The 26,320-nt window shown below is 39.7% G+C and overlaps 1 protein-coding gene across 1 annotated transcript; it reads right to left on the reverse strand.

The window, feature by feature from the left end:
• Positions 1-54: 54 nt before the first annotated feature.
• On the reverse strand, positions 55-25,454 carry LOC121910155 (ubiquitin-associated and SH3 domain-containing protein B-like). The gene is made up of 14 exons (XM_042431213.1): positions 24,647-25,454; positions 11,134-11,187; positions 10,713-10,899; positions 8,525-8,723; positions 8,231-8,400; positions 7,828-8,036; positions 7,014-7,158; positions 5,514-5,634; positions 5,303-5,425; positions 4,160-4,252; positions 3,439-3,583; positions 3,236-3,342; positions 2,664-2,773; positions 55-2,538 (listed from the first exon to the last, which is right to left on the reverse strand). The coding sequence occupies exons 1-14, from the start codon at positions 24,772-24,774 to the stop codon at positions 2,401-2,403; spliced, it is 1,929 nt and encodes a 642-aa protein (XP_042287147.1). The 5' UTR covers positions 24,775-25,454; the 3' UTR covers positions 55-2,400.
• Positions 25,455-26,320: the final 866 nt, after the last annotated feature.

Here is a 26,320-nt window from a genome sequence, read left to right on the forward strand (position 1 = left end):
TGGCGGGCAGGCAAGGCAAAGTTTTTTTTTAAAGGACGATGTCATGATCAAATATATAGTTCTGGGAAATTCAGATTTATTGTTATTACAAGGATGCAAAGAAAAACAAGTTTCCCCTACAGGAGAGTGCATCGGAGGAAGAGATGGTAAAAACTGATGATACTCTTAGTTGTTGCCTACATAGCGCACATACACCAGAAGATGGCTTTTTCAGAAACACTAACATATGTGATCTCATACTGGAATGGCTTTGTGAATAACATGACATGGAAACAGATCAGGCTCCTAGCTGATAACTATCTTGATAACTGACAAAATGAAGGAAGTTTCTTTCAAACTTATTCATAGATTTTTACCCAGCAAATATACATTTTTTTAAAAATCAGAAAAAAATATTGATATGAGCTGTACATTTTGTTGTAGCTCCCCTGAGACTGCTGTTCACTTATTTTGGCCCTTTTCTGAGACTCTTTTGGAATAACATGTGTATCTTTATCAACAGCCATATTGATGAAGAGTTTATATTATTTTGGAAACTTGTACTGTTTGGAATGCTAGAAGATAACTGATAAGCTATATATTACAAATCTTTTAATTTTACTGGTCAAATTTCATATTCATAAAAGCAAATTTACAGGTAAAAATCTGAACTTCTTGGTTTCTACAAAGGAGGTCAAACAGTACATTGACTTTTTGTTTTACTTTTTTCTGCAAACCGCAAGATGAATATTTTAATATTTTGTATGTGATCATTTTGTGGAAGAAGAAAATTATAATTGTTTTCCATGTCAATAAAGAAAGAAAAGGGAAAAAAATCAGATACAGAAGCCAGTTCGGACAAAAATAAGTCCTCAAATAAGAATTCAGAAAATATAACCAGTATTGTTCATTAACATTAAAAATCTAAATTCTTGAATTCAAGTCTCATGACTAGTTTTTTCACAGGTCACTATCCTTTCTCATACTCCACTTCCTATGACAGACATTGTAACTGACACTCAGTGAGGTAAAAAGTTATAGTCAAGAAAACTTATTCGATAGGTGTGTTTTCTCACTTTTGCTTAGTCAACAGTTTATTCTAGAGGGTTGTAGTCAAATGGCAGCATTGACAGTGCAATGATACTGCTGCAAGACCGACAGTAACACCATTACGAAAGCTGTAAGAAAACTATTTCAGTGTTAGTTGTGTATTGCAATGCCCATGCATGTTTATTTTCTTAAGAAAAACAACCTCAGTGCAGTTTATATAAAACAGAACAGAAAATTAAGAGCAACCTTTCCACCGCTTATCTAAGTGAAGAAGAAAAGGGCTACAAACTGTTTTTACTGAACACATGGCACAGGCTGCACGGGCCTTTATAACCCCACAATCTTGCTTTATTCATTTTTTAGCATTAGTAGGATTTTCTGAGTCAAACAACAAATATTTGCTATAAGCAGTAAGCACTGAAATCATCTGACAACCAAAAAAAAAAGCAAGAGATGCACCAAAGTGTTTGAAAAGCTGTGTGGTTGTCCAGCTTACAGAGAGTTTCAAGGTGACAGGCAAACGTTTTAGTCGTCCTGGACGAAACTGAAAACTAAACAACAGCGTGTTTTTGATTATGTTCATTTTCACCTGTCATATTCATTTGTTCCAGTGGTGGTTATCAAAATGGCATTTCTTCCACATAATTCCTGTGGATCATGGTTGAAAGAATTCATGTGGGAACATAAATGCTAGCTTTGCAGAGTCACTTAATGATATGACATTTACAAGAGTAAAACAGGTATAATAAACAACCCACCTCAGCACCAGAAACAATGAAGATCAGTTCTTCTCTCAGTCTGATTGTCAACATTTCTTTTGTGCTTTTTTTTAGGAGGGTCGTAGCTACAAGTTAAATAATAACGTCTTGACATATGGAAAAATATTTCTGTGGTAGAGTCTCTCTCATCTATTTCTTGTCACAGTGTGTGAGAAGGCAGGATAACACTAAATCTTCAGCCCTTCCTGTCTGAGGAGGAGCCACACAGGCCTTAAATGACACCTTCTCATGGCATAAAACCTGATTCATCAGCAACCATCAAGAAATATCCAGATTTCTTGTAGCATCTCCACATTTTAGGCTAAGAAGTGGAACACCAAGGGCCCAATCTATAGCTCGTTTTTGCTGTGATCTTCACACATACTGAATTTTCTCATTCCTGAGCAGTGTGCGTTTGAATACATTTGCCTCAATGAATGCACATTTTTTTTGCAAGATGTCTTTAACGGAAGCCAGACATGTTTTTTTTTTTGTTCTTGTTGTTGTTGTTTTTTGGTAGTTTGGCTGGATTTGTTGCAGTGTGGGTTAAAAATAAATATTTCTTCAGCAGTTTGCGGCTGCCAAAAGATAAGAAAGCCAAACAGCATATCCTTCAGTCTTGCATTAACATTTCCCTCCAGTTGAAACTGTGATTGGGTCCATGTGTCAGTGGCAAGATGGGTGGGTCGACCAGCTGCCACACCCCCGTCTCTCCCATTTCTTCACAAGCACAAAAACCCAAGTAAGGAATCTGCACAAAGACAAAGAGGAGACAGATGTGCATGTTACGCAAAGAAAAAAGAAAACAAGAAGAGGAGAGGATAGAAATGAAAGGAAGGAGTATTTAGAACAATGTAACTAAAGCAGCACACTGACCTTTCGGACAACTTGGACAAAGTCCTTGGAGTTTTGGGGGTTCAGGCCTTGTATCTGGCGAGTGCAGGCCTCCAGGGAGGAAGCATGGGCCACAATCAGGACCGTGTTTCCTGTGTGAAAGAGGTAGAGACCAGAGAGCCACATTCCATAGATACCATTAGCTCACTATACTGTTTCGGGACACTCTAGTTGATAATATGCAGCTTGTAGTGTTCATGCACTTCTATGTAGAGATGAAGAAAGCATCCAAATGACAAATTTTGATTCTGAGTGCCAGCAAAATAAAAGAAAAAAGTACTTATTAAATGATTTTTTATTCACAGCACTCAGTTTCAAGGTTTGTGGAGAGTCAAGTACATTTTCTTTGTGTAGCGTGTTTCAACAGATCACATTGTTTAGTTTTGATTTCATTGGCTCATGCTCAGTGTACAGTGGCCACCAGAGATAAAATTAATATCAGTTAACAAGGAGTATTGAAATGTATCTTGAGAAGTAGCCATTGTAGCCAGTGAATGTTGCTGGCAGTGGGTTCTTAGTACAGTAGATATTACATGTTTACAATTCAATTTTACCCAGGTTTTTGCACTCCGACAGGATCTCTCGGGTCACTTGGAAGCTCCTGCTGATGTAGGTGTCGTAGGACTCTGACACCGCCAACTTACTTATGGGTATATGAGGTCTGGGGACAACAGGACAGACAGAGGAGGTTAGAGTAAATTGCATATCTTCATAGATAACGGCGTATAGATGATCGAGTGCTGGCGTCGCTGTGTACCTGTATGTTGTGTCCACACTCAGGTTAGCAGCGGCCAGCTCAGCTGGGGGGATCCAGATGGGTAAACATGTGCCTGAAACCCACTTGGTCCATTCAAACAATCCAGGCTCCACACGGATTTTTGTCTTTCCCTCCTGCTGGAGACCTGACACAGAGTGAAACACAGAGAGAAAACTGTCAGAGAAGGACATAACACTTAGTAATGCTAATTCAGGACTTGTCATGTCATTTTGCTCAGGAAACAGGAACTCTATAAATACATCTTTGCATGAAATGTCGGACTTGGTGCAGTGAGAGTAATAGTGTTGGTGTTATGTGCCCATACTCATTAACATGATAGGACTTGCAAGTGTTGAAATACAAATAGTTTTAACAAAGAAAAGATTTTTTTTTTAAGTAAACAAAAAAGATTTAGGTGTTTTGCTGTGTTCAAAGAAAGCAAGTTGATGGTGCAGAAAGATGGAAAGAGGTCAGACCTCTTGTTAAATATCTTTCTTTTCTTATCCACTTTGTTTCATAATGATGTCTCTGGGTACCAAAGAAGTTTTGCTGTAATTATTAAAGCTTTATATAACTACAGTAATCCTACTGAGATGTGAACCAAACCTTTTCCGACCCAAAACTGAAGCTAAAAATGCATTATCATGCAGCAGCAAACTGAAGAACCTTGTCTGTGACTGTGGTCAGAGTACTGATGAGAGCAATGAAGATGAGGTCCTACCCTGCAGAATGTTCTGAGCAGTCTGGACGCAGCGAAGAGACGGAGAGCAATAAACAAAGTCTATTGTCGTGTGGCTTTCCAACAGGGCTTCACCTGGGACACATGAAAACACAATGTGATAATCTGAAATAAGATTCAAGAATCAAAAAACTTTAACGTCCCCGAGGGGCAATTTGCTTTAGACAGTAGTCCAACACAAATACATACAATATATCATACACAACACAGCAGAAGATCCATATCTTCTACACTGTCACCATCATGGGAAAAAGAAAGACATGATGGTATCTGGGGTTATAGTTTGTTTAAGAAACCAATAGCAGATGGAACAAAGGACAATCTGCATCTATTAGTGCTACCTTTGGGGAAACTAAACCTCTGCCCTGATGGAAACATCTGGAACTCAACATGTAAAGGATGTTGTGGGTCCAAACAATAGTCTGTGCCTTTGAGATGATCCTCACTTCATACAGGTGCTGAAGGTCATTAAGGTAGCACCAGTAATCTTACAGCACAGCTTGACAATTATTTCCAGTTTGTTCCTATTTTTAAGACTAAGAAATGATAGAAATCATAGAAAAAGAAAGGACAGACTCAACCAAAGAAGAATAAAACACTTTCATCAGTGCCATAGTGTCCACATTAAAATTTCACACCTTCCTTAAAAAGAACAACTGTTGATTTGCCTTATTACATATAGAATCTGTATTTGCATCAAATTTAAGCTTCTCGTCCAGGGCAGTGCCCAAAGGAAAGACTGGTCATACCAGTTAACAAATTCATCAAGGACTGGGCCACGGTCTTGCTCCACTTGCTTGGCATACTTAAGTACAAATCTTGATACATGATTGCTCTGACACTCATTTGTATATAAAAAGAATAAAAGTGGTGTAAGCACACAGCCTTGAGGGGATCCAGTGAAAGATGAGAGTTTACTGGACAGGGTTCCATTAACCCGGACCCTCTGAGATCTGTTCATTAAGAAGTCAGTGAGCCAACATACTGTACTAAAATCCATTTTAAGATTAGATAAGAGTCTGTGTGCAAGGACATGTGGCTAGATAATGAGATAATGTGCTATTACTGACCTCTTTTCACAAATCAATTTTAAAAAAAAACATCAAAATAAATAGTATTACTGACCTACAAGACGGGCCTGGGTGGAGCCAAACACAGTTATTGGACAATCTTTATCGTAGTCCCGGTGACCTCCAATTCTGGCTGGCAGGCTGGGTGGCATGTTGAGATTAGAGCGAATGTATCGGCCTACACAAACACAAACGAGAACCTTAGTAAGTCAAAAGTAGCTAATATACAGTATAAAAGGTCTCATTAATCTCCCCTACATACTAACCTTTGGAGTCAAAGCACTGAGTGATCCAGTGTTTCCCAAACACCACATCCATCCTCTCCCCATGGCGACACACAAACAGTCTCATCCTGGACAGGGAGGACTGAGTAGCTGGCCTCATCACCTGAGACAGACATTAGAGACACACAGTTACACAGCACTTATCTCCAGCTCCTGCTAGCAGCCTACACATGTGCGTTTCCATCCACCTGTTGTTATGCATATTTTCAATTTGCACATAAAAAACAAAAAAAAAACCTGAGTGGAAACACCGAAAATTTGAAAAAATCTCAAATATTGCAAAGAAGTTTTTAAACTTGGGGGAGGTAGAAAAGTTGATGTATCCATAAAAGTAAAATGCAACAAAGTGCAATGAAACAGATTTAGGGAATAAATGATGACACACAGGAAGCATATGACTTAAATGTTCCTGAAGCTCTCTTCTTTGTCTCGGGGCAGCATTCAATATGTGTCTGTAAAACTGATACAGTTATTAAGATGCTTCCAAAAGCAAGAAGCTTCATGTTAGCTGTTCTCTCTATTTCCCCTGTCCATTGTTCTCTTCATCACCAGGATTTGTATCCATTGCTGTGTTCTGAATTGCATACTTTTTACTTTTAGTACATACTGCAGCTGCCCTCACAAAGTACATACTGTTGCATGCAGTGTGCCTGCAATTGGGACATACTACTTCATCATTGTGGCTTCTGTCATTACACTGGCTTCCCTAATTGCACCGACAATGCACTGTCATTGGTCTGTGCTCTTGGCAGCTCAGTCGATGTGACGCCAGAAAAGCATGCTGGCTTACACACTGAAAAATGTGACCAGATGTAGTAGGACATCCTGGTACTTTTGGCATACTGCATTTGACATACAATTTATTGAGACATACTAAATCTTTTCTGGCATACTAAAGAGTATGGTAGTATGGGTATCAGAACACACCATCACTTCAGCTTTGACCTTATTTTTGAGGTTACTGCACTCGATAGGAGAATCAGCACAACCAACTATTTACTTAGATGCACTCAACTATTAATATTCGCAAAACAGTAGTGGATGGAAACGCACATTAATGTGCATTTTCTTCCATCAATATTTTTTTTAAGTTTTACTGAGAAGAAGCTTCTCTTTTTCAGGAAAGCCCTGATCACGTTCACACAATTACACACATTCACACCTGGAAGCTGCTCAGTACAACCACAGTCTGATTTTCCAGCCACGGAGCAGCTCCACTGGAGCAGTTTTTGGGTTAAGGGCCTTGCTCAAGGGCACCTCAGTTGTGGTAATGAGAAAGGGGCAAGCACTGCTTTTTCGATTTCCCTACCGAGGTTTAGTCACAAGCTAGCTTCTCTTACCTTTAGGCCACTACTTCCCTCTTAATTTTTTACACATGCACAAAAGTATTACTAGTCAGCAGTGAGGTTTGTGCTGTTGCCTTCACTCCAGCATGCAGCCAAATTACACTTTTATCACTCATATAATACAAGAACTCTGTACCTGCATGGGAGGACAGAGACCGGTGAGGTTGTGAGGTTCCACAAGAGTGTCAAGTAGACTGTCACTGTGCTGTCCGTCAAATAATGACCCGCCCACAGCACTGCCAGCGTTAGACGGCGAGGCACAGTTGAGAACGGAGTGAGACCTGAAGATCAGACAAACATGGGGAAGTGCTTAATCATCATAAAATTGAACTTTTTTTTAATTCATATTGCACCTACAACAAAGTAGATCCAAACTACGTTAGAGTGCGGAGACTGAAACCAAAGAAAGAAGGGAAAAACTAAACAAGAAGTAAAAGTTAAAGATGTGAACACAACATGTGGTATCCAAGAAACGTTCGGTTCAGTTAAAAGCTAGTGAGTAAAATATATTTTAACATGACTCCTGAAAACATCAATGGAGAGACAAGAATAAATGAAACAAGGAAGGGAATTCTATACTTTTGTGCCAGCTACTGAGAAAAACTCTTTAAAAAAAACAGCTCATGAAGTGTAGCAATGTGGGCGAAGGAGCCCAGTCATAGGGCTAGTCAAGAAGCAGGCCAAGAAGATGACTCATTTTCTTTTTCTTTATCTTTAATCTTTCAAGCCAAGAAACATCTCCTTATTTGGGTGGATTTGTACTTAAACTGTAAAAAAAAGCACATTGATGGGATTTGTGGATTGTCAGTTTGACTTAACACTCAGTGACGGTTGTCTCTCTTGCAAAGTGAAGTAGTTGCAAAAATGGACTTGGTGGTTTCAGGAGGGCAATCAGTGATGATCCATGATCAGTGAAAAGCACTGATGAGTAAGGTGCTTCCCTTTCTTACCCGTGGACAACCCAGGTGTCAGACTCATCAGCGCGGTTGACATAGTTCTCAGGCAGCAGGCCAGACAGCCCCGTGCCCAGCGAGGTGCCGTACACCCAGCCCTCACTGGCAATGCCCTGCTCCACCGGAGACATGAAGATAAAGTCTCCTGGCATCAGCTCGAGCTCATCTTCATTTTGAGGCACATACGGGTACATGACTTGCAGTGTCTACAAGGAAGTGGATGGTGAACAGCCATTAGACAATGGTAGTGTGGAGTGAAAAAACATGCAGATCATTTATGATTTCTTTCACTGAATGTTCCAAAAAAGGAAACTGAACTGACGTGTGCCGGAGCTACCGGTGCAGAAGGGAAACATACATCTTTAGAGGAAGTACTAATTTCAAAAGGAAGCACTTCTACCTCATGATTAGCGAAACGAATATCCCTGGAGAAGAGCACAGCCAGCCAGTCACAGCCTGAAGATGCGTCCACGTTCTTGGCCAACTTCTCCAGAACTGGAAGATGACTGGCTTGGAAGTGGTATGCCAAAGTGACATGAAGTTGTTTCTTATGTGGCTCAACATGAACATCTGGACAAAGGAAAAAAAAAAAAAAAGAGTAATGTGCACCCTCATAACAATGATGCAATGTTCACTTTACATTCTTTTAACTGCATCTAAAAAGACAGGAAAAAAGATTCGAGGGGACTCAAACCTGCTTTAGCTTCTGCTTCAGTGGCAAAATCAGCAGCAAAGCTCTTCAGCACCTCCGCCAACTGCTCCTCCACAAAGAGGCCAATGAAGGTCGAGGAGGTGTAAAGCTCCAGGGGGAGGGGCATGGGTATACGACCCTTCCACTTGGCCACAGTGGTCTGGAGAGCGTCAGACAGAGCCTCCACCTTCCCATCGGCACACTGAGTGCAGTGGAGATGACAAAACAGGAAATTTAACAGTCATTACATCAGACATGCATACTGACGGCAGGGGAAGCAAAAACGGGTCAGATATAAAACACTGCAACTCCCAAAGGAAGAAGGGGCTTTGGCTCTACCTTACATGCAAATGTACTTCTGGGCCACCCAATTCCATAAGGGACTTTATCCCCTCTCACATGGACACAGGTTTAGGAACTGGTCAAGATAAGGGTTAATCTATCTGCACCAGCTCTTTGATCAATTAAGGCCAATTATGAGGTCCTTTGAACAAATAAAAAAGGAATTTAATCTTCCACAGGCAGGTTTCTATAGATATTTACAACTTAGACATTTTCTACACAAAAAAGACGACCTAGATAAGAGTCAAGCTCCTAAGGCGATTGAGAGGCTGTTGATTCATCTACAAATTAATAATTCAATGGGCAAAACCATTTCTGGTTTGTATGATGCATTTTTAACAATAGATAAGAGCAACTCCCACTATATTAAGACTAAATGAGAAAAGGAGCTACAATTACCGGAACCAATTCCCACAGAGATCTGAAATGAATGAGATCTGCTCAGGGGCCCACACAGTCACCAGATCAGATACATGGAGAGAGTTCAGATGGAAACTTGTTGTACGCTTCTTTAGAACACCTCATATGACATGTGAATTTGATGTATCTACGTTAGGTGCTTGCAGGGAGGTATCAGCTATGTGCATATGTTCTGGGCATCCCCAAAGCTTAGGACCTATTGGGATGAAACATACGTAACACTCAGGTATGTTTTTAACATTGACTTTCCCAGGGACCCCATGGTAGCACTATTTTGAGTGATACCAGACAGCATTGAAAGACGGGCACATACTTACCTTCTTCAGATACTATTTGCTGCTGCAAATGTATCGCTATTCATTGGCTAGACCCACATCCCCCTCCCCAATGCGATCTGGTTACAAAAACTACAGGATTTTGTACTGTATGGATCAGATCACTCATTACTTACACCTACAGAAACTCACATTTGATAAATGATGGAGACCTGTTATGAGTATAATTATGCCTTATCCTAGATGATTAATGAACTGTTGTTTGTTTGTATACTGCTATTTGTCTATTCATACTGTACCCAGCCTTATTTATAACCCTTTTTATTCATTTATTTATTTATCTTTTTTCTCCTCATGTTTTCACTGTTATTATTCCTATTTTTATCATTCTGTTGCCACATTTATTAATTTAGCTTTTACTTTCCACGACCATGAAATGCAAGCAGGTTATGTGAGCTGTAAGTAGTGGTGGGTAGAGGGATGATGTGGGAGGGTTGGGGAGGGTGACAGTGAATGGTTGTATGCTTTAAGTCTGACCCTGAATTTAAAAATAAAAAATGAGTTAAAAAAAGACATGCATACTGCTGTGAATAGTGGATCATACAGTGCTTAACGCCAACTAGCAGCATTTATTATATACTGTAAAACCCAGTAAAGGAATCAGCACTGAGAGTTCTCAAAGCAACATGAGACAACTTATAAAACACCAAAGAAACGTGAAAGGATCATGATCGAGATACAAAACCGGCAAAATAATTAATCATGGAAAGGGGAACATGTTAAATAATCCTGACAGCAAAAAGTCAAACAGACAAACAAAGAGGAATATGGAGTACAAGATGAAACTAACAAACAGGGATGTGATAGACAAGAAAGAGACTGTGGGGGGGGGGGGGGGGAGGGGGTTGACATTGCAATACTGCAAACTAGCATGAAACCTAACACTGTATGTAGCTGTGTTGGCAAAGCTGATTTCATTACTTTATTAAAGAAACAGACCCCTAAAAATGGGTTAAGGAATGGCACTCATAGGTCCCAGTATTTTGATATGATATGAATCATGTGTGAATCATGTTCAAAGGCATAACTCCCTCTGCATGGGGATTGACAATATAAAGACACACACACACACACAGAATAAAGCTGAGACTGACCATGAAGAACTGGCAGAGGGTGATGTGGGGGAAGATGTTGTGAGCTTTGTTCTTGCCGCAGGAGACACGAGACTGCTGCCAGAAGTGCGAGAGCTGCTGGAGCAGCGGACCGCTGGGTCGCAGATATAACACATACTCTCTGGGCAGAGGGTCATCGAGGAAGGGGTCGTCCACGTGGGAGAAGAGCCTGGAGCGACAGACACAGAGGAGCCAAAGTGATGAGCGAGAAGTAGGAGATGACTAGAAGAGGGGACGGCTAATGTCCAGCAGAGGGCAGTACCGTTATAACAGCACAGTGACATGTTAATACAACGCTCAATAGCAGAGCAGTGGATGTTATTTTTACCATTACAAGAGTTTCTATTTGCATTCCAGTTGTGCATTACGAGAGCGTGCGCGTCAAAGTGTGTGTTGTTCTCACCAGTCACAAGCTGCCTGGACGTTTTTGCCGCCTGTCGAAACCAGAGCTTTCAAGCTGCAAAGAGAAAGAGATCAAAGCACAGTCACAAAATCAATAATTTTTCTTCCGGACCGTGTTTATTAGGAGGAGATTGCTGTGCCTCCACGTGACAAAGAACAAAGAACAAACATCCAGAGAGAGCAGAGAAATGACAACAAGCACACAATAATTCATACCAGGAGTTTATTATTCATACCAGAGCCTTATGAAACAATACTGATGGTGAAAGTACAAAGTAGATTGAAATACACATCTTTCCTTTGAAAATATTCAGAAATGTGGTTCTATCATCAATAAAGTGTGTTCAGCCCAAATCCCTGTATTCAGCGAGCTCAACATGAAACTGAATCTCTGTTAAAAGTGATTCGGTCAATGATTAAATAACGACCACTGTGTTAGAAAGGAGAGTCAGCATATCAGCTCACAGTTGTGGTTAAGAATTCATTTCTGCAGCCGCAAAATAGCAGTATTGAGCCTCTTTCTCTCCTCAGAATAACACCACCTAAATATGACAGTGACCTTGATAACGCTTTGTGTTTTACTGTACTGCATATTAAAAAAGGCAGAGTTCATCTACAATAGAGGTCTACAGATGATTCTGAAAACCCTTTGACAGGATTTATCTGTGTCATTTTTTTTTTTTTCTGAAACAAGAGAGCCGACTGCTTTACCCTCGAGTGCACAAAATCTAATTAGTGTCTTTTTATAAAAAACCTCTGGTAATGCGGGCCGCCTCTGAAGGGATTCACCGATTTTTCGAGCAGCTTCTTCTAAAGCTCCGGGAGGACTAACACAGAGAATCTAGATGTGACTAATTCTGAAGATTCACGGTGACACTATCTCTCAAAATCTCCACTTTAATATTCCTAAATTAGCGTATATATGAGCATCATGAGAGTTGGTGGAAACTGAGAGTACATGTGTGTGTATTTCAGGTTTGAATTAGTGTCTGTGGATCGTAAAGCGTCTATATGTAAAGTAGATACTAATGAATCATTCCAGGAACACCTCTGTGCATGAAAGGATCCTTGATGAATAATTAAAGAAAGCAGTTTGGGTGCATGGCTCATTTCACTATTGAGCAACAGGAAATGAGTTTAGAGTTACTGCACATTGTCTCACACTGCATATTTAACCTTTAAAATCATACGGCAAGCCGAACAATCCCATCTTATTTCAGTTATTTATGTGGAGTTATGTGAGATAAAGCGCAGCCCCAATGAGAATTAAACATTCATTCGCTAAATAACAAAAAAAAACCCTTCACACTACGGCCTTGCTTTATCTGAACGGGTAACTGCGCTATCCCTAAAGATACAGCGGCTCGTCACTGCTCTGAATGGCTTTATTGAATTATAACATCACAATCTACTGAAATTTAGCAGACAAGCAGGAACAGAGCCGCTGTTTGACTTGACTCACAGTACATTACAGACATGCTGCCTCACGTACTGTATATGTGACCACGTTGACAGCGTTCATTGTGCCACTCTAGCGTTCACATTCAATATGCTATTTTTACATTTGTCCCACTGAGAGGGTCCTAGATACAGCGAAGTCCCCGCACCCTGGGGCGGTGTGCCCTGACAGAGCACAGCGTGCAGGATGGGAACGCCAAGGCTACAGCAATCGCAACAGATGGCTCACACACATCTACTACAACACACACACAAATACATGCAGGGTGAATTATATACAATCTACCCAGACAGAGAAGCACAATCAAAACTTGGATTAAAATCATCCCCCTATACGTACAACAACTGTTAGATAGCAAGATATATTTTACTGAATTGTCCATTTTTTATTCTTACAGTATAAACCACTACTGCATGTACAAGGCTTAAGACAGACAGTAATTTGTTGGCTCGAGTCGTGTTATTCAGAGGTTCCACCTGGTGCTGTGTGGAGGAGGAAAAGAAGGGGATTTTCTCTCAGAAGGCATGATGGGATTATAGACAGATGTGGCTGAGACATCGCAAAATCCGATCCAGGCAAGAACATTGGATTGCTTGCTTCTTATCTTTGCGGTATTTTATGAGAGTGAACCCTTGTGACATGAAATAAAAGAAAAGGTCTTACTGATACAAGATTTACTTGAATTTAATCTGCTCTTTTTAGGCTTCTGAAATTAATATGATGATTAATTTCGAGCAGAAATGATCATTCGGTATCAAGCAGGACATACAGCGTAGTGTCGCTTGTCATTTTTACTCATTGATGTGGGACATAATGTTCCGCTGTACAGGAGGGTGAATAACGGAAAAAACAAAACAGTTAAGTATGTTTTTAGATTGTAACGCAAGAGGCTGCAGTTGAAGCTTTAAAAAGAGCTTTGGGATTTCTAATAAATGGTAAAACAGTGTCACATGCAGTGCTTCAGTAATTTAATATGGCTTGTAATGGAGGAATCCATCTGAAAAAGACTTTCTACTATTTCTGTCGACACATAAAAGCTGTCAAAAACTTGAATTAAAGTTCGACTGCAGGGATAGTTGCATGTAAACAGTGTTTTAACATGCTTATAATTTTGTCCTTCCTTGTATTTGCCTGATTCAAGTTCAATTATTGTACAAATCATTTTCAACAAATGTATCCTCAGCATCTACAAAATTAAATCCATTAAAAAATAATCTTTTTAATTCATACAGCGAGTCGAGAAAATATGAAGAATTCTGGCCCAGCCGGAAGCCCAATAAAACCGACATCAACATGTATGCAGATCATTTTAAGTTGATTGACTCATCATTTTGGCTCCACTAATAATTAAAAAGCTAAAGATTATAATGTCTGGTGGCTATAGGTTCAATCTACTATTCCCCTCAATATAACACACCTGCTTAGGGTCTTTATACTACATTGGCAACCTCCAGTGTGTACCTGCCACCACTGCATGAGATCAATTTTTTTTTTTTTTTTCCCCACACAGAATGAAAACAGAATAACATGTTTTTGGATTATACAGTGCCAATTCTGTTTTGTTTGCATTTCACCAGGCAAAATAAAGCACGAGACAAACATCTGTTACAACATCAGAGAGCAGGAGAAGCACACCAGGGAGCTGCAGAGGGAGCGGCTCACACAGGGTGGCAGAGGTTGAATTTGCTGCCAGGCGACAGGAGATGGAGCAGCGCTGGGCAAAGTTAGCAGAGACGACAGAGTTACACAGCACTTTCTCTCTCTCGCTCTCTCTCTCTCTCTTAGGGGTCTTCTGGTTGATGTTTTGACCAAGAAGACAGCATCTGCTGTACCATGGCCCCATGTATAGCATCTCCTAGTGTATGATTTTTTTTTTCATTGGTTTGTTTTTGCTGAACTGAATATTCACGTTTCAAATTTCTTTCCTGTCTGTTCCACCCATAGTTGAAACAGTCATGGACAAGCTGTCCTCAATAACTGCATAACCCGAAGGTTTCTCCTTTTGCTCTTAGCAAGAAATGAGCAAGTTATTTATAAACTGCATTTCCTGTTCACAGCTAGACGAAAGTATGGGAGGGAGAGTTCTCACTCTGGATTAGGTATGGCTTCACACCAGCAGTGCTGTTTGCATGAATGATACTGACCATTATTAGACGAGGACCTTTGCTTCATTTGCACGTTATATTGCTCCAGGCAATATTGGAAACAGCCCTTCATTTCAGCCACATATGGTAACTGTGTTGATTTCCTGTTTCCACATTTACCCCTCCTACAGATGAAATGGTCTGGCTGGCTGTTGCATCTTTAAAACAGCAGCTTTTTCATATACAGTATGTTAACATTCTTTGGACTGTTTATTACAGCTGACCTTTTTTTTTTTTTGCTAAACTTAGATATCTTCCAGGCTGCTGGAGAAGAAAGTTATCACTTGATATAAGACAATCTTCACGCTTTTCACAGTACAAGTGTGGGCTCTTTGGATACATGTAAACATTGCGTTTGACGTTATTGTGACAAAACGCGACTATATAACTGGCCAAGCTCTCACGGCGAAATATTAGCTGAGAAAGAAGCATAAATTACAGCCAAAAGTAACAAGCATCTAGCACTGAAATGGACAAAACCGTGTCACCATGTCTCAACTCACACACACACACAAAAATGTGTATGCACGCTAACACTTACAGCTACGTGCTCCCATGGGCCCCTCCCTGACTCAGCTCTATGGGCGAATGAACATTTCCTGTTTACAGGCCAACGGCGAACACACATCTCTAACCACTTATCGCACTAACAGCGCCAAGAGCACTGCTGCTGCCCAGCACCAGACTGCACCCTAAGGAGAGCCCCATCAGCAGAGGAAATGTGCTTTCCTACATTCAGTCTGGCCTGGAGAGCCCACACTGAACCACACACCTTACCATCTCTTGTTAACCTTTTCTGTAGTTGACTGCCCAATCAGAGTGAATAATGTTTTAACAGCGTATATATATGCAGTTCGAATCCAGCTCGACATTTCAGAAAATACACTTATTTGCAGTTAAGATCGATGCCACAGGCTGGAGCTTGATTAGTTTAGCTTGGCAAAGTGGGGGGAACAGCTAGTGTGGCTCACTTTAAAGCTCAAAAATCCTCCTGTCATCACCTCTAAAGTTCACTTTGGTTTTATACTTGGGTTTATGTCCAAATACCTGCTGTAGGAGAAAGTCCTCTCGTGGCTTCAAATGCAGACAGCACAACCCTCAAGCTACATAACCAGCTCTTTCTTCAACTCCACCCAGTAACGCTGGCCAACAAGACATCAGTGAGATTTACAACATCCTGCAAACAGCAACCATTGAGATAAGAAGACCCCTTTTCTCCTGTATGGCCACTAAACCAGACCACTGACCCAAACCATCTTTGACCCTTCAAGATCTCCAAGAGCCAGCGACAATTCACTAATTCACACCCCTGTGTCAGTTGTTAGCAAAACTTGGATAAACATCCCCTACCATTAGCTTTTAATTCTACTATCCTATTTTCAGGACTCAAGTAACCAACCGAAGAACTGATCACTGAGCAAATCAGCATAAGAGAGTCAACTTTAAAATGTAGTTTACATTTTGTCTACGGACAATTAATATAGTGTATTAGTTTGTGTGTGTAATACGTGTTTGCTTTAGTTAGACTTTTATTCCACTGCCTTTAAGCTGGAAGTGTACCACTAACATAATTCCATCATATTTGATAACACTAACATCATGTTTAGTACCACTCTGCATGTTTCACTCTCAAAACACTAAAGCTACTATTGAATATGCAAAATTAGAAATCATGAAATTCTTATAAGACTAACAGTGAATAAAAGAGTAACAGCATTCAGGAGTTGAACCCGCCTTTCCATGAACAGAACTCTGCAATCCCCATGATTGGCCAGGATGCAGACCAAAACTTTAAAATAATCTCTTATCTGAGAAACTTTTTTTACATTTCTGTTTGTCATGGATAAAACAAATGAGATACAGTGTGTTAATTTGTTAGCTTCAGAGGTGTTAGTAGACATACGTTGTTACTTTGGACAAAGCCACGCTAGTCATTTCCTCTCGTTTACAGTCTTTATGCTAAGCTAACTCACTCCCAGCTCTAGATACATATTTAAATAACAAGGTACATGAATGGTATCAATCTTCACATCTAACTCATGGCAAAAAAGTGAAAAAGTGTATTTCCCAAAATGTCAAACTATTACTGGAATTGTGGGGCCATAAACCTCATTTTCTTTGGGGTCAGCAAAGTCACAAACAAGGCCAGCACTTGGTGTTGTACACTCATAAAGCTTTTCTTTCAGGCTGACAGTGGCACGTGTCTTAACAAAGCTAGTTGTGTACCGCCAGCGTCTGGAACTGCTTCTCTTTTTCCTCACTTCATTATATCTGGAGAAGAGAGATTAGAAGTCATGAGGTCACACGGAGAAACTCCGAGATTGACACCATTAAATGAACTGAGTGGCCTTTGTGCGAGTGAATGTGCGAGGACATTAATAATATTCTTCACTAGGTTATTGTGTCAATCAAGCTTATCAGTTTGAACAAATGATTATCAATGTTTCTATCAAACTTAAACTTAGGATGAAGTGCCCTGCTGTGGCATGCGTGTTATTTTTAGTGTTCCTTACTTCAGTGAAAGTCAAATTGCACAAAGCGAATGATTCACTAAAAATATATAGGGCAAAGTGCCAACACTGTGATGCCTCACACATCATTCCTCAGAGTCCCAGGATGTGTCATACAAAGCAAACAGCATAAGTTTGAGAGTTACAGCCATGGTTGGTGGGCATGCTGATCTCCTTTAAAAAAGACTTGCATAAGACATTATGCAACATCAAAATCAAGAACATCTCATTTTTACCTTGAAATTTGATATTCAGGTCACACTGACCGACTGGAAAGTGATCTGTCAAAAGATTAAGATGTACAAAGCCTCAGCATAATCTTTTTAAGCACTTATTCTGTCAGATCTATGATTGTGGCTAAGTTTTGCAATCTTCAGCTCTTCAACTAATGATAAAAAACATGATATCTCAGTAAATGTATCTGCTAGTAGCATGTGAATCTCCTACTTCAGCAGCCCTCAAACCATGTCTCAACAGAGCGCTCAGTAAAGGTCACAAGCCACTTCCGGAAATGGGCGACTTCCTCTTGGCCGTCTTGAATACAAGCTTAGAGTTTGTTCTTGCAGGCTGCACGCGCAGGCACCAACATGTCACATGTATGCATAAGTTATGTGTTGTAATTATTATGTGGAGCCCACAAATAAACTGAGATGGTATCTTGTGATGTTTTTCTTTTGCATGTTAGATGACAGTGAAGTTATACATGTAGTTGTTATGGTAAAAGCAGGAGTTATGAAACTGATGAAGGTTAGAGAACAGTCCCACAATGTGAGCATGCACATCAACTTCCTCTTAAACACACAAAAGGCTTTTTCGGAGCAGCAGGGTGAAAAGAAAAGTGAATTTACCGTACATACACTAATCTCCTCGAGATGTGTTACCGCTCAGTAACCACAGTGGCTTCATATTCTTCCTTTGAGAAGCACATTGAAATACAACATTTAACATGTAAGGGAATGAAGACACTACCTCGGGAGTTGAATTACCATTTAAGAATAGAAAACAGAGCTGTTCTTCAGATTTTTGCTATGTTTTATTAAGTGGAGCTCACTACCAACACAGATGAGGGTGCTTAAATTCAGAGTGACCTTTTGCATGACCAGCTGGATTAAATGCAATTTATTTTTTAATAATCAGATTCAGTGCAAATGACTAGAGCTGCGACGATTAGTCAATTAATTGCTTAGTTGATCAACAGAAAAATAATCAACAACTATATTGATAATCGATTTATCGTTTTAGTCATTTTTATCAAGTAAAAATGCTAAAAATTCACCAGTTCCAGCCAGTCATCTGTGAGGATTTGCTGCTTTTCTGAATCTTATGTGATAGTAAATTCAATATTTCTGGATTTTGGACCGTTGGTCGAACAAAACAGGCAATTTGAGGACATCACCTTGACTTTTAGGAAACTGTGACTGACATTTTTCACCATTTTAATGGTATTTCACAGGCCAAACAATTAAATCGATTAATCAAGAAAGTCATTGGAAGATGAATCAATAATGAAAATAATCGTTAGTTGCAGCCCTACAAATGACATAGCATGTACCATACCAAACAACAGATCTCTGCAAATCAATTCAGTGGCATCTGAACTGTTAAATAAATCTCCCAATGACAAAAAGAATAGGATACAAATATAACCAACCATAAAAAAAATCACAATCAGAAATATCAAACCTCAAGACAATGAACCTCTGTCACACAGGGTTGTGTTTTCAAAAGGGTCCAATGTCATCAGGCTAACTTGGCCCTCAACATGGGATCAGTCTGGTCAGACAACAATTTTGATAATCTATTAATTTGATCAAGCATAATCAATTAACTAAGCAAAAGTGCAAAACACTTTTGGCTTGAGCGAGTTCCTCAAATGTGGTTTTAGAAAAACAAACTTACACAACTCTGAAGGCACCACTTTGTACTCTTTGAAATTTGTTCATCAACAATTTGACTATTTCCTGACATTCTAAAGGCTAAACAATTAATCAAGTGATGAAATAATTAACAGATTAATCTATAATGAAAATAATTGTTATTTGCCACTCTAGATCAGTTACTGCGATTGACTTGCTGCATGCAATGGTATAAAAACGTGGTCTCTTCACCAAATATAACATTCTGTGCTGCAGATATCCCATTTGAGAACATTAGATGTCATGCTTCTACCAGTGACTGTGGCCTAAATATTCCAGTTCCTCTGTAGGAGAAACTACAGGAAAATTCACCAATCCACATGCCTTTACATGACAAAAAACATCCGAATTATCTTCAGTGTTACAGTATCCACATGGTTTCCAAATGGCAATTGATCTCTTAGCAACTTACAACTGAACATGGCCATGATATTGGAGCAGAATTAAACATTTAGGTTGTCATGAATAAAATAAGATTTGCTGGAAATAATAATTAAACATATGGTCTTCAGGCATCATGAAGACAGACATGCGGATCAAAGTATGATAGTTTTCCACACACCAGCACCACTGTGAGAACATCTGTGTTTGGTCTAATATATATATGACACTGTTGCATTGCTTTATAAGAACCTTCTCCTCTTCTGGTTCTGTGACTCTACATCTTGTTAGTATCAGATAAAGTAAAACACCCTCTCAATCTTTAATTTTCCTCTTCGCTCTCTGTCACTGCAGGCCTTGTTCTGTAACATTTTGGTCATCAACTTCCTGTTTCCCTTGCTTACAATTGCCACATTATTCTTCAGTGTAACTTAACTAAACACAGTTGCAGCAGATAGTTATACACAATCCATGTATGCTGCGTAACATTCAAATCTGTTTCCATTTCCGTCATGTAGCTGTTTTGTGGCTGGTTCGTGCTTCATGCATGGCTGACATGAAGGAGCCACAGACAAGTCTTCTGTTTGCTTTGGTGATTTTAAGTTTTCTCATAACCAAAAGCACCTTATGTATCTAAAATCAAGCGGTTGTTCTCAGCTTTCCACTTCCTAAAAAATGAAATGACTGCGGTCTATTCTGCCAGTAATTCAGGTAGTGTTCAGCCAACCAGCACAGGGACTTGATCTGGTCTGTGATGTTTCACGTATTCAGGTAGTGTACAACCCTGTGTGTACAACTTGTTATTTTGGCCACAAGTATGACATTTAAAACTGCACGAACACCATCATGTGTGTTTCTGTGCAAAGCATGAACCAGCCTTTATACCACATTGACCTCACTGGCACACTCTGCCTCTTTCTGTGACACTACTAATAACAAAGATGGTTCCTCTATACATACTATACATCCTGTATACAGTAGATATACTGTAGATAGTAGTAGATATACACACTGTATACAGCTGTGTCCTCTCAAGCCAAGCAGGGAGGACTCCACTGCTACTAACAAGCTTTAACTGAAAGTCTCTTCAGGTAACATGTGAAACGCGTTAACTCTCCTCGCTGAGAGTGTGCATTGTTTTCAGCTCGGTGAGTACCAGAGAGTATATTTTCACGCTGTATGCACATCTTGTCACACTTCACATCAGGAAAAATGAATCATGTCACACTAAGGACCTTGAATACACTGGTAAGACTGCACATAATGAAAGGAAAGATTGAAAAATTAAGGTTTCCATAGATGGAAGGGACCACAAACGAAGACGTAACATCACAGCAGGGCCTGGCCGTCCCCAGAATCCACAGTGGAAATTATATTACAGTAGATGTTCGGCATTTAGCTCAAGCTTTAGCTTAATAAGTTTCCTGGAAAAAAAATAATGTAATTTAGTACCAGCAACAGGGAAAATAGGTACAAAGAGCTTATTTAGTTGAGTTTATAAGCAGTTGTATCTATATAAAACCTCCAGAAAATATCACTGACCAGCTAACTCAAAAAAATACAATATGGAAAATCGAAATAAATACAACTTTTAAAAGTCATTCTTGTCAGGGGTCTTGGGAGGGGGCGTTATCTGGAGAAATAACATGATGAAACTCTGTGTGGCTCTGTCACGTTCTCAGCTGGATCAGTTTCCAAACCTACTTCCTACCATCGGACACAATCAGCACAAGGACAGAGCCCACTGTCCATCCAGCTCATATCTGATTACGCTAGTCAATTCCTGAATGACTCAGCAGAAAATCCCCCTCAATTAAAACAGAAGGGTTGTTCCTGTGTGTGTGTGTGTGTGTGTGTGTGTGTGTGTGTGTGTGTGTACATGATTCATGCTCCCCACTGGCTGAGAAAAAAAAAAAAAAACCTCGAACACAATGAAGCCCTTGTTCCCTGAAGCTATGACTGATAACTGATTTTCCTATTATTCCTTCTTCCTTTCACATCAACATCTGTGGAATGGCCTGATATCACAACGTGTAAATCAGACATCTGATATTTTACTGAAGAGTAGATGTCACGATTTGGATCGACGGAGATGCTCCAGAAACAGCGTAAGCATTGCAGGCCAGAAGTCAGAAGTGTCCTATAGATCAGGCTGAGTGGAAGGTCTGCAGAACAGAGTATCAAAAACTGCTGAATACCGAAAACTGGCATCAAACATCTGGTGAACTTCATTGATCAGTCCGTTTTTATTTAAATCAAAATGTTGCCAATTTCAGGCAAGGGAAGGTTAGTCAGGGAAGGTTTTTTTTAGCCTTCTTGTATTAGACAACAATAAAATTGCGTTAATTGATTTTTTGGGGGGCATTGCAACAAAAAAAAAAGACATTAACACATATTTGTGTTCGGCAAATTTACTTTGGTTCCTTGATCAGAGAAGCCAATGATATTCTATCATATACTGCAAAGTGGTTCCAGATGAAGAAACTTCCCCTGAATGTCATAAAATCCAATTTTATCATTTTCAGAAATAAAAATAAACATTATCCAAAGGAAGATGCTGAATTGTTTGTTAATAATATTGAAATCAACAAAGTCAACACTGCAAAGTTTTAGGTGTATTAGTAGATTAGTAGATGTGTGTATTAATAGATGAAAAACTGTCACTGGAAAGACCACATTGAGTATGTGTGTAAAAAAATAAAACCATGACGTCTTTTGGCATCATTAGAAACGTTTGTTCACTGATGAATCAATCCTGTCTTCTAACGCTCTATCATAGTTTAATGTATCCATACATATCACACTGTAGCATCGTTTGGGCCGCTACATATTTATTTTAATCCAAAAGAAATTCTTAAGATTGGCAACTGTGTCAAAACGCCATGAACCACCAACCAGGAAACAAATATCCATCATATTAAAAATATATAATAAAAAAAATAATAATAAAATAAATAAATTGTGAATCCTAAAGGGGAGGTTTTTACTATAAACCCTCTGGGGTTCCTTACCGCTCCTGCGCAATCCCTACTGTTTGTTTTTATGTACTTTTGCTTTTCATTACTTCCTTTGTGCTAGTAAAATAAATCAATAACATATTATTACCTTATAAAGTTGATATGACGTTGTAACATGTTAGCAAACAGTTACCTATTCACACGTCCAAGAGACACTGCTGGACGTGTAAATCAATCAATCATTTCAAGTCATGTTTACGGCCTCCTGATAAATCCAAGTTCAATATCAACTCTTGAGCAACCGCTTTCATATAGAGACATAGTTTCCACAGTTAATATATAACATTTCATTAGCTTTAAGCATGGAACAAAGTTTGGATTCTCTTGTATAAAAACATATTTATATTCCTCAAAGTAAAGTGTCAGAAATGTACTGTGTCATTCAGCCCCACACAAACACTGCCACTTCCTTCTGTATATTAGTGTTTGAATAACTAGAGTGAATTAAGCTCCATAGAGAAGAGTCACACCAAACTAGGACATAAACAACTCATACGCCCCGGGGCGATGTACGGAAAACATCACACAGCTTCACCTGCGTTAGTTTCACACGTACTTGTTTTGTACGTATGACCAAGCAGGCTTGACGGTAATGACGCTGAATGATTCCACTCCATTATGCTTTTGTAGCCTCAATCAAATCTAAGTAGTCTGACATTAATAATAGATGTGAGTCTGCAAATATAACCAAACCCAGTCACTCATTCATTTTGTCTTCAGTGGTTCATTAGGCAGGGGAAGAGAGAGCTGCAGCGATGAAAGCCTGGGTGACCTTAGCCAGTTTTATACAGGATAAAAAGGCTTAATTTTGGAGGAGATATGTCTAGTTAAAAGAAGAAAGAAAGCTCAACACTTCTGGCCTACTTAGAAAAGCTCAGATAACTGCCATTCCTACATTTTCATCCCCTGTTTTACATGCGGAGAGTTCTCCAGTAATACTGATTCAGATACTGACAAAAACTCAAAGTGGACTATTTCAGATTTCTTTTGTGACGTGGCAGGACACACACACAGTTGAGGCGCTCTGCACATACAGAAAGTCTTTTGTGGAAGATGAGGCTGTTCAAATCATCATTATATAATGTGGGAGTCACTGACAACAGGAACAATGAAAGGGGACATTATGATTATAGATTATGTGATTATTATGTGATTAGGTAGAATTGTACAGTGAGAGGAGGCATAAAATTGAGCTTCGCAGAACTAGAATTAAAGTTTGATACCTATTCAGTGTCTGTGGCCACCCCCTTGCACCTTGTGTTATAAAGTAACTCGTTACTACACTGTTTTGCTCTAATCAACAATCTACTTTAGTCCTGTGGAAACCAACTACTCCAGCATATGTTCAGTATGTATTAACTGCTAAACTGATGTTATGTTTAAGCAGACTACACATACATGTTTTTTGTAATGTAAAACTACATTCACAAGTCTGCACTGCTTGTTTCCTGGCAACTTCGTCTCTCAAAGATGAATGAAAAGAAGTGTAGAGCAGCATGCCGGGATGCCCATATGATTGGTGTTTTCATTGAAAACCAAGGCGAGCTGGCCAGTAAAACACCTGAATCACAAACACTCATCAGCATCTCTGGCAATTTTCTTTAAAAAAAAAAAGGGGGGGTGGGAGTGGGGGGTCATAACAACACACTGACAGGTAGACACACACATACACACACATAGATGAAGTGACGCTTGATTGCTGCATAATTATACAAAAAGTACAATTTGAAGATACTTGCACTTCATCTCATTATTTTTCCTTATAGGCTACGCTGCTTCATATTTGCAATCCAATGCAATTCTTGCTCTACTACAGTACATGTTTATGTGTGACTGAGTGTGTGTGTCCTACCCTACTTTCTGGGACACATTTCAGACTAAATACCAGTTGGGGACGGCATGTCCAACTGGGGGCAGTAGCCATGTCCCCAATCGGGAAAAAGCTGATTTTTGGGTCAGTGGTTAAGGTTAGGGTCCGCAAAAGTGACCTAAGTGTACATCGTTGTGTGTGTGTGTTTGTATGTGTATGTGTGTGTGTGTGTGTGTGTGTGTGTGTCTTGGGACAGTGCAGCTGTGCAGCTACTCACGCCCTGGTCTTGGGGAAGCCCATGGACAGCAGCACGTCCAAAGTGGACCCATGTTTCACGGTGCTCGGCCGGGACTGGCGCTGCCTCCGCGGGGTCACTTTGGCATACAGTTCCTCTTTAGCTGCCATAACTCACTGCTCCATCGGTATGTCAGGTCTTCGGCTCCTCTGATGTATTTTCATTTATTAAAAAAATTTTTAAAAAATAAAAAAGAAGGATGGAAGCAGACTGACTGTTTAAAACAGGATGACTCGGTTGGTGAAGCGGAAGCACGTAGAAAACACCAAACCCTGGGAGGAAAACAGCTTTTCTTTTGGTTTCATCCAACGGGTCTGAGCTTGGATCAAGCTGCGTCCCGACGGCTCGCACACAAAGTCCAAACCATCAGCAGGGGGGTCAGCCATGGGAAGTCACTGCTGCCCCCGATCCACAGTCCCCCGACCGAGGTGAACATGTCTGGCTTCTGCTTGCATCCGGTCGTGCTGAATGAAAAAAAATCAGATGCAACTCTTTGAGCTTCCTTTCCACACGATGTCTTATTTATGAATGGATCCTGAGTGAGCGGAGGTTCAGCCTGTAAAAAGATCCCCCTTTAGTTAAAGGGACAGTACACCGTTTAGTCAGAGTACGGTTTTCAGACGGAGAAAGGAGAGTCTCACACGCTCCGCCCTGTCAGACATGCCGCCTGCTGTTACAGTTCCCTGCCGAAATTAATCACACTACTTGAGGCGGTGTGATGGAAAGTGTCGAGGGTAAAGGGCGGATGGTGGAAAAAGTTGGTCACACTTCCTGTCTGAGAAAGTGGGCGTCGACAGGCTCCGCATGCGCAATGTGCACGAAGAGAACTACAGCACGCCATCATCAGTTGCCATGGCAACGGGCATGTGGCAAAATTTTGTAAATAATAATAATAATATATTTTATTTGTACCGCACTTTTCATTTATAGTGAAACTCAAAGTGCTAACATGCTGTATTGGTTTAAAAACACTCTTTTAGTTGAATTTTTAAGAACTTTTTGTTTTTGGGTTTCCAATTTACTCCTGCATCCAACTGTATGCTTTTTATTGTAGCTGTGATCTATAGCCTACTATATGATAATAATCATGAATTTAATTTGTACTGCACTTTTCATTCACAGGGAATCTCAAATTGCTACAGTGTTAAAAACATATAACATACAGAAAATAACACGAGTTAAGATGAATAAAAGGGTTTTTAATCCTGTTTTAAAGGAGTCTGGGGTCTGTGCTGCCCTCAAATGGTTCTATATATCATAAAAGGAAAACTGTTTAATCTGTGTATGTACAGTTTCATGTGAACTGGGCACTCTTAAGGGAAAACACAGTTGAGTAATATGATAATAAACACAACATTCACTCCTTAGTATTTAGGGATCAGGAGCAGGACTCATATAGACTGTGTAATATCTAGACAGACATTTGTGTATTCATATGTTTGACTGATAGCTTGGCTGTGTATCATATAGGGAAACTGTCTAATCATATTATGGAAATGAATGGGTGTGTTGTACTCACATTTTTCAGGTGATCTGAACACATTTAAATGAAAAATGAAGCTTCATAATATTGTAATTAAAAAGTTTAGTCTATATAATGAAGCAATCAACATCCCATCATGCTCAGTAAAATGCTGGGTAAACACATTTGCAATA

The sequence above is a fragment of the Thunnus maccoyii genome, chromosome 13, assembly GCF_910596095.1.
Source record: "Thunnus maccoyii chromosome 13, fThuMac1.1, whole genome shotgun sequence".
Taxonomy (NCBI): Eukaryota; Metazoa; Chordata; class Actinopteri; order Scombriformes; family Scombridae; genus Thunnus; species Thunnus maccoyii.

Bases quoted from the DNA above. Each gene is read 5' to 3' on its own strand.
- LOC121910155 (XM_042431213.1), bottom strand. From the start codon at position 24,774: ATGGCAGCTAAAGAGGAACTGTATGCCAAAGTGACCCCGCGGAGGCAG. The intron at 4,253-5,302 runs GTCAGTAATACT...CATGTGTCCCAG, and splicing joins CACCCAGGCCCGTCTTGTAG to GTGAAGCCCTGTTGGAAAGC. The intron at 2,774-3,235 runs GTAAAATTGAAT...TCTTTCACACAG, and splicing joins GTCGGAGTGCAAAAACCTGG to GAAACACGGTCCTGATTGTG.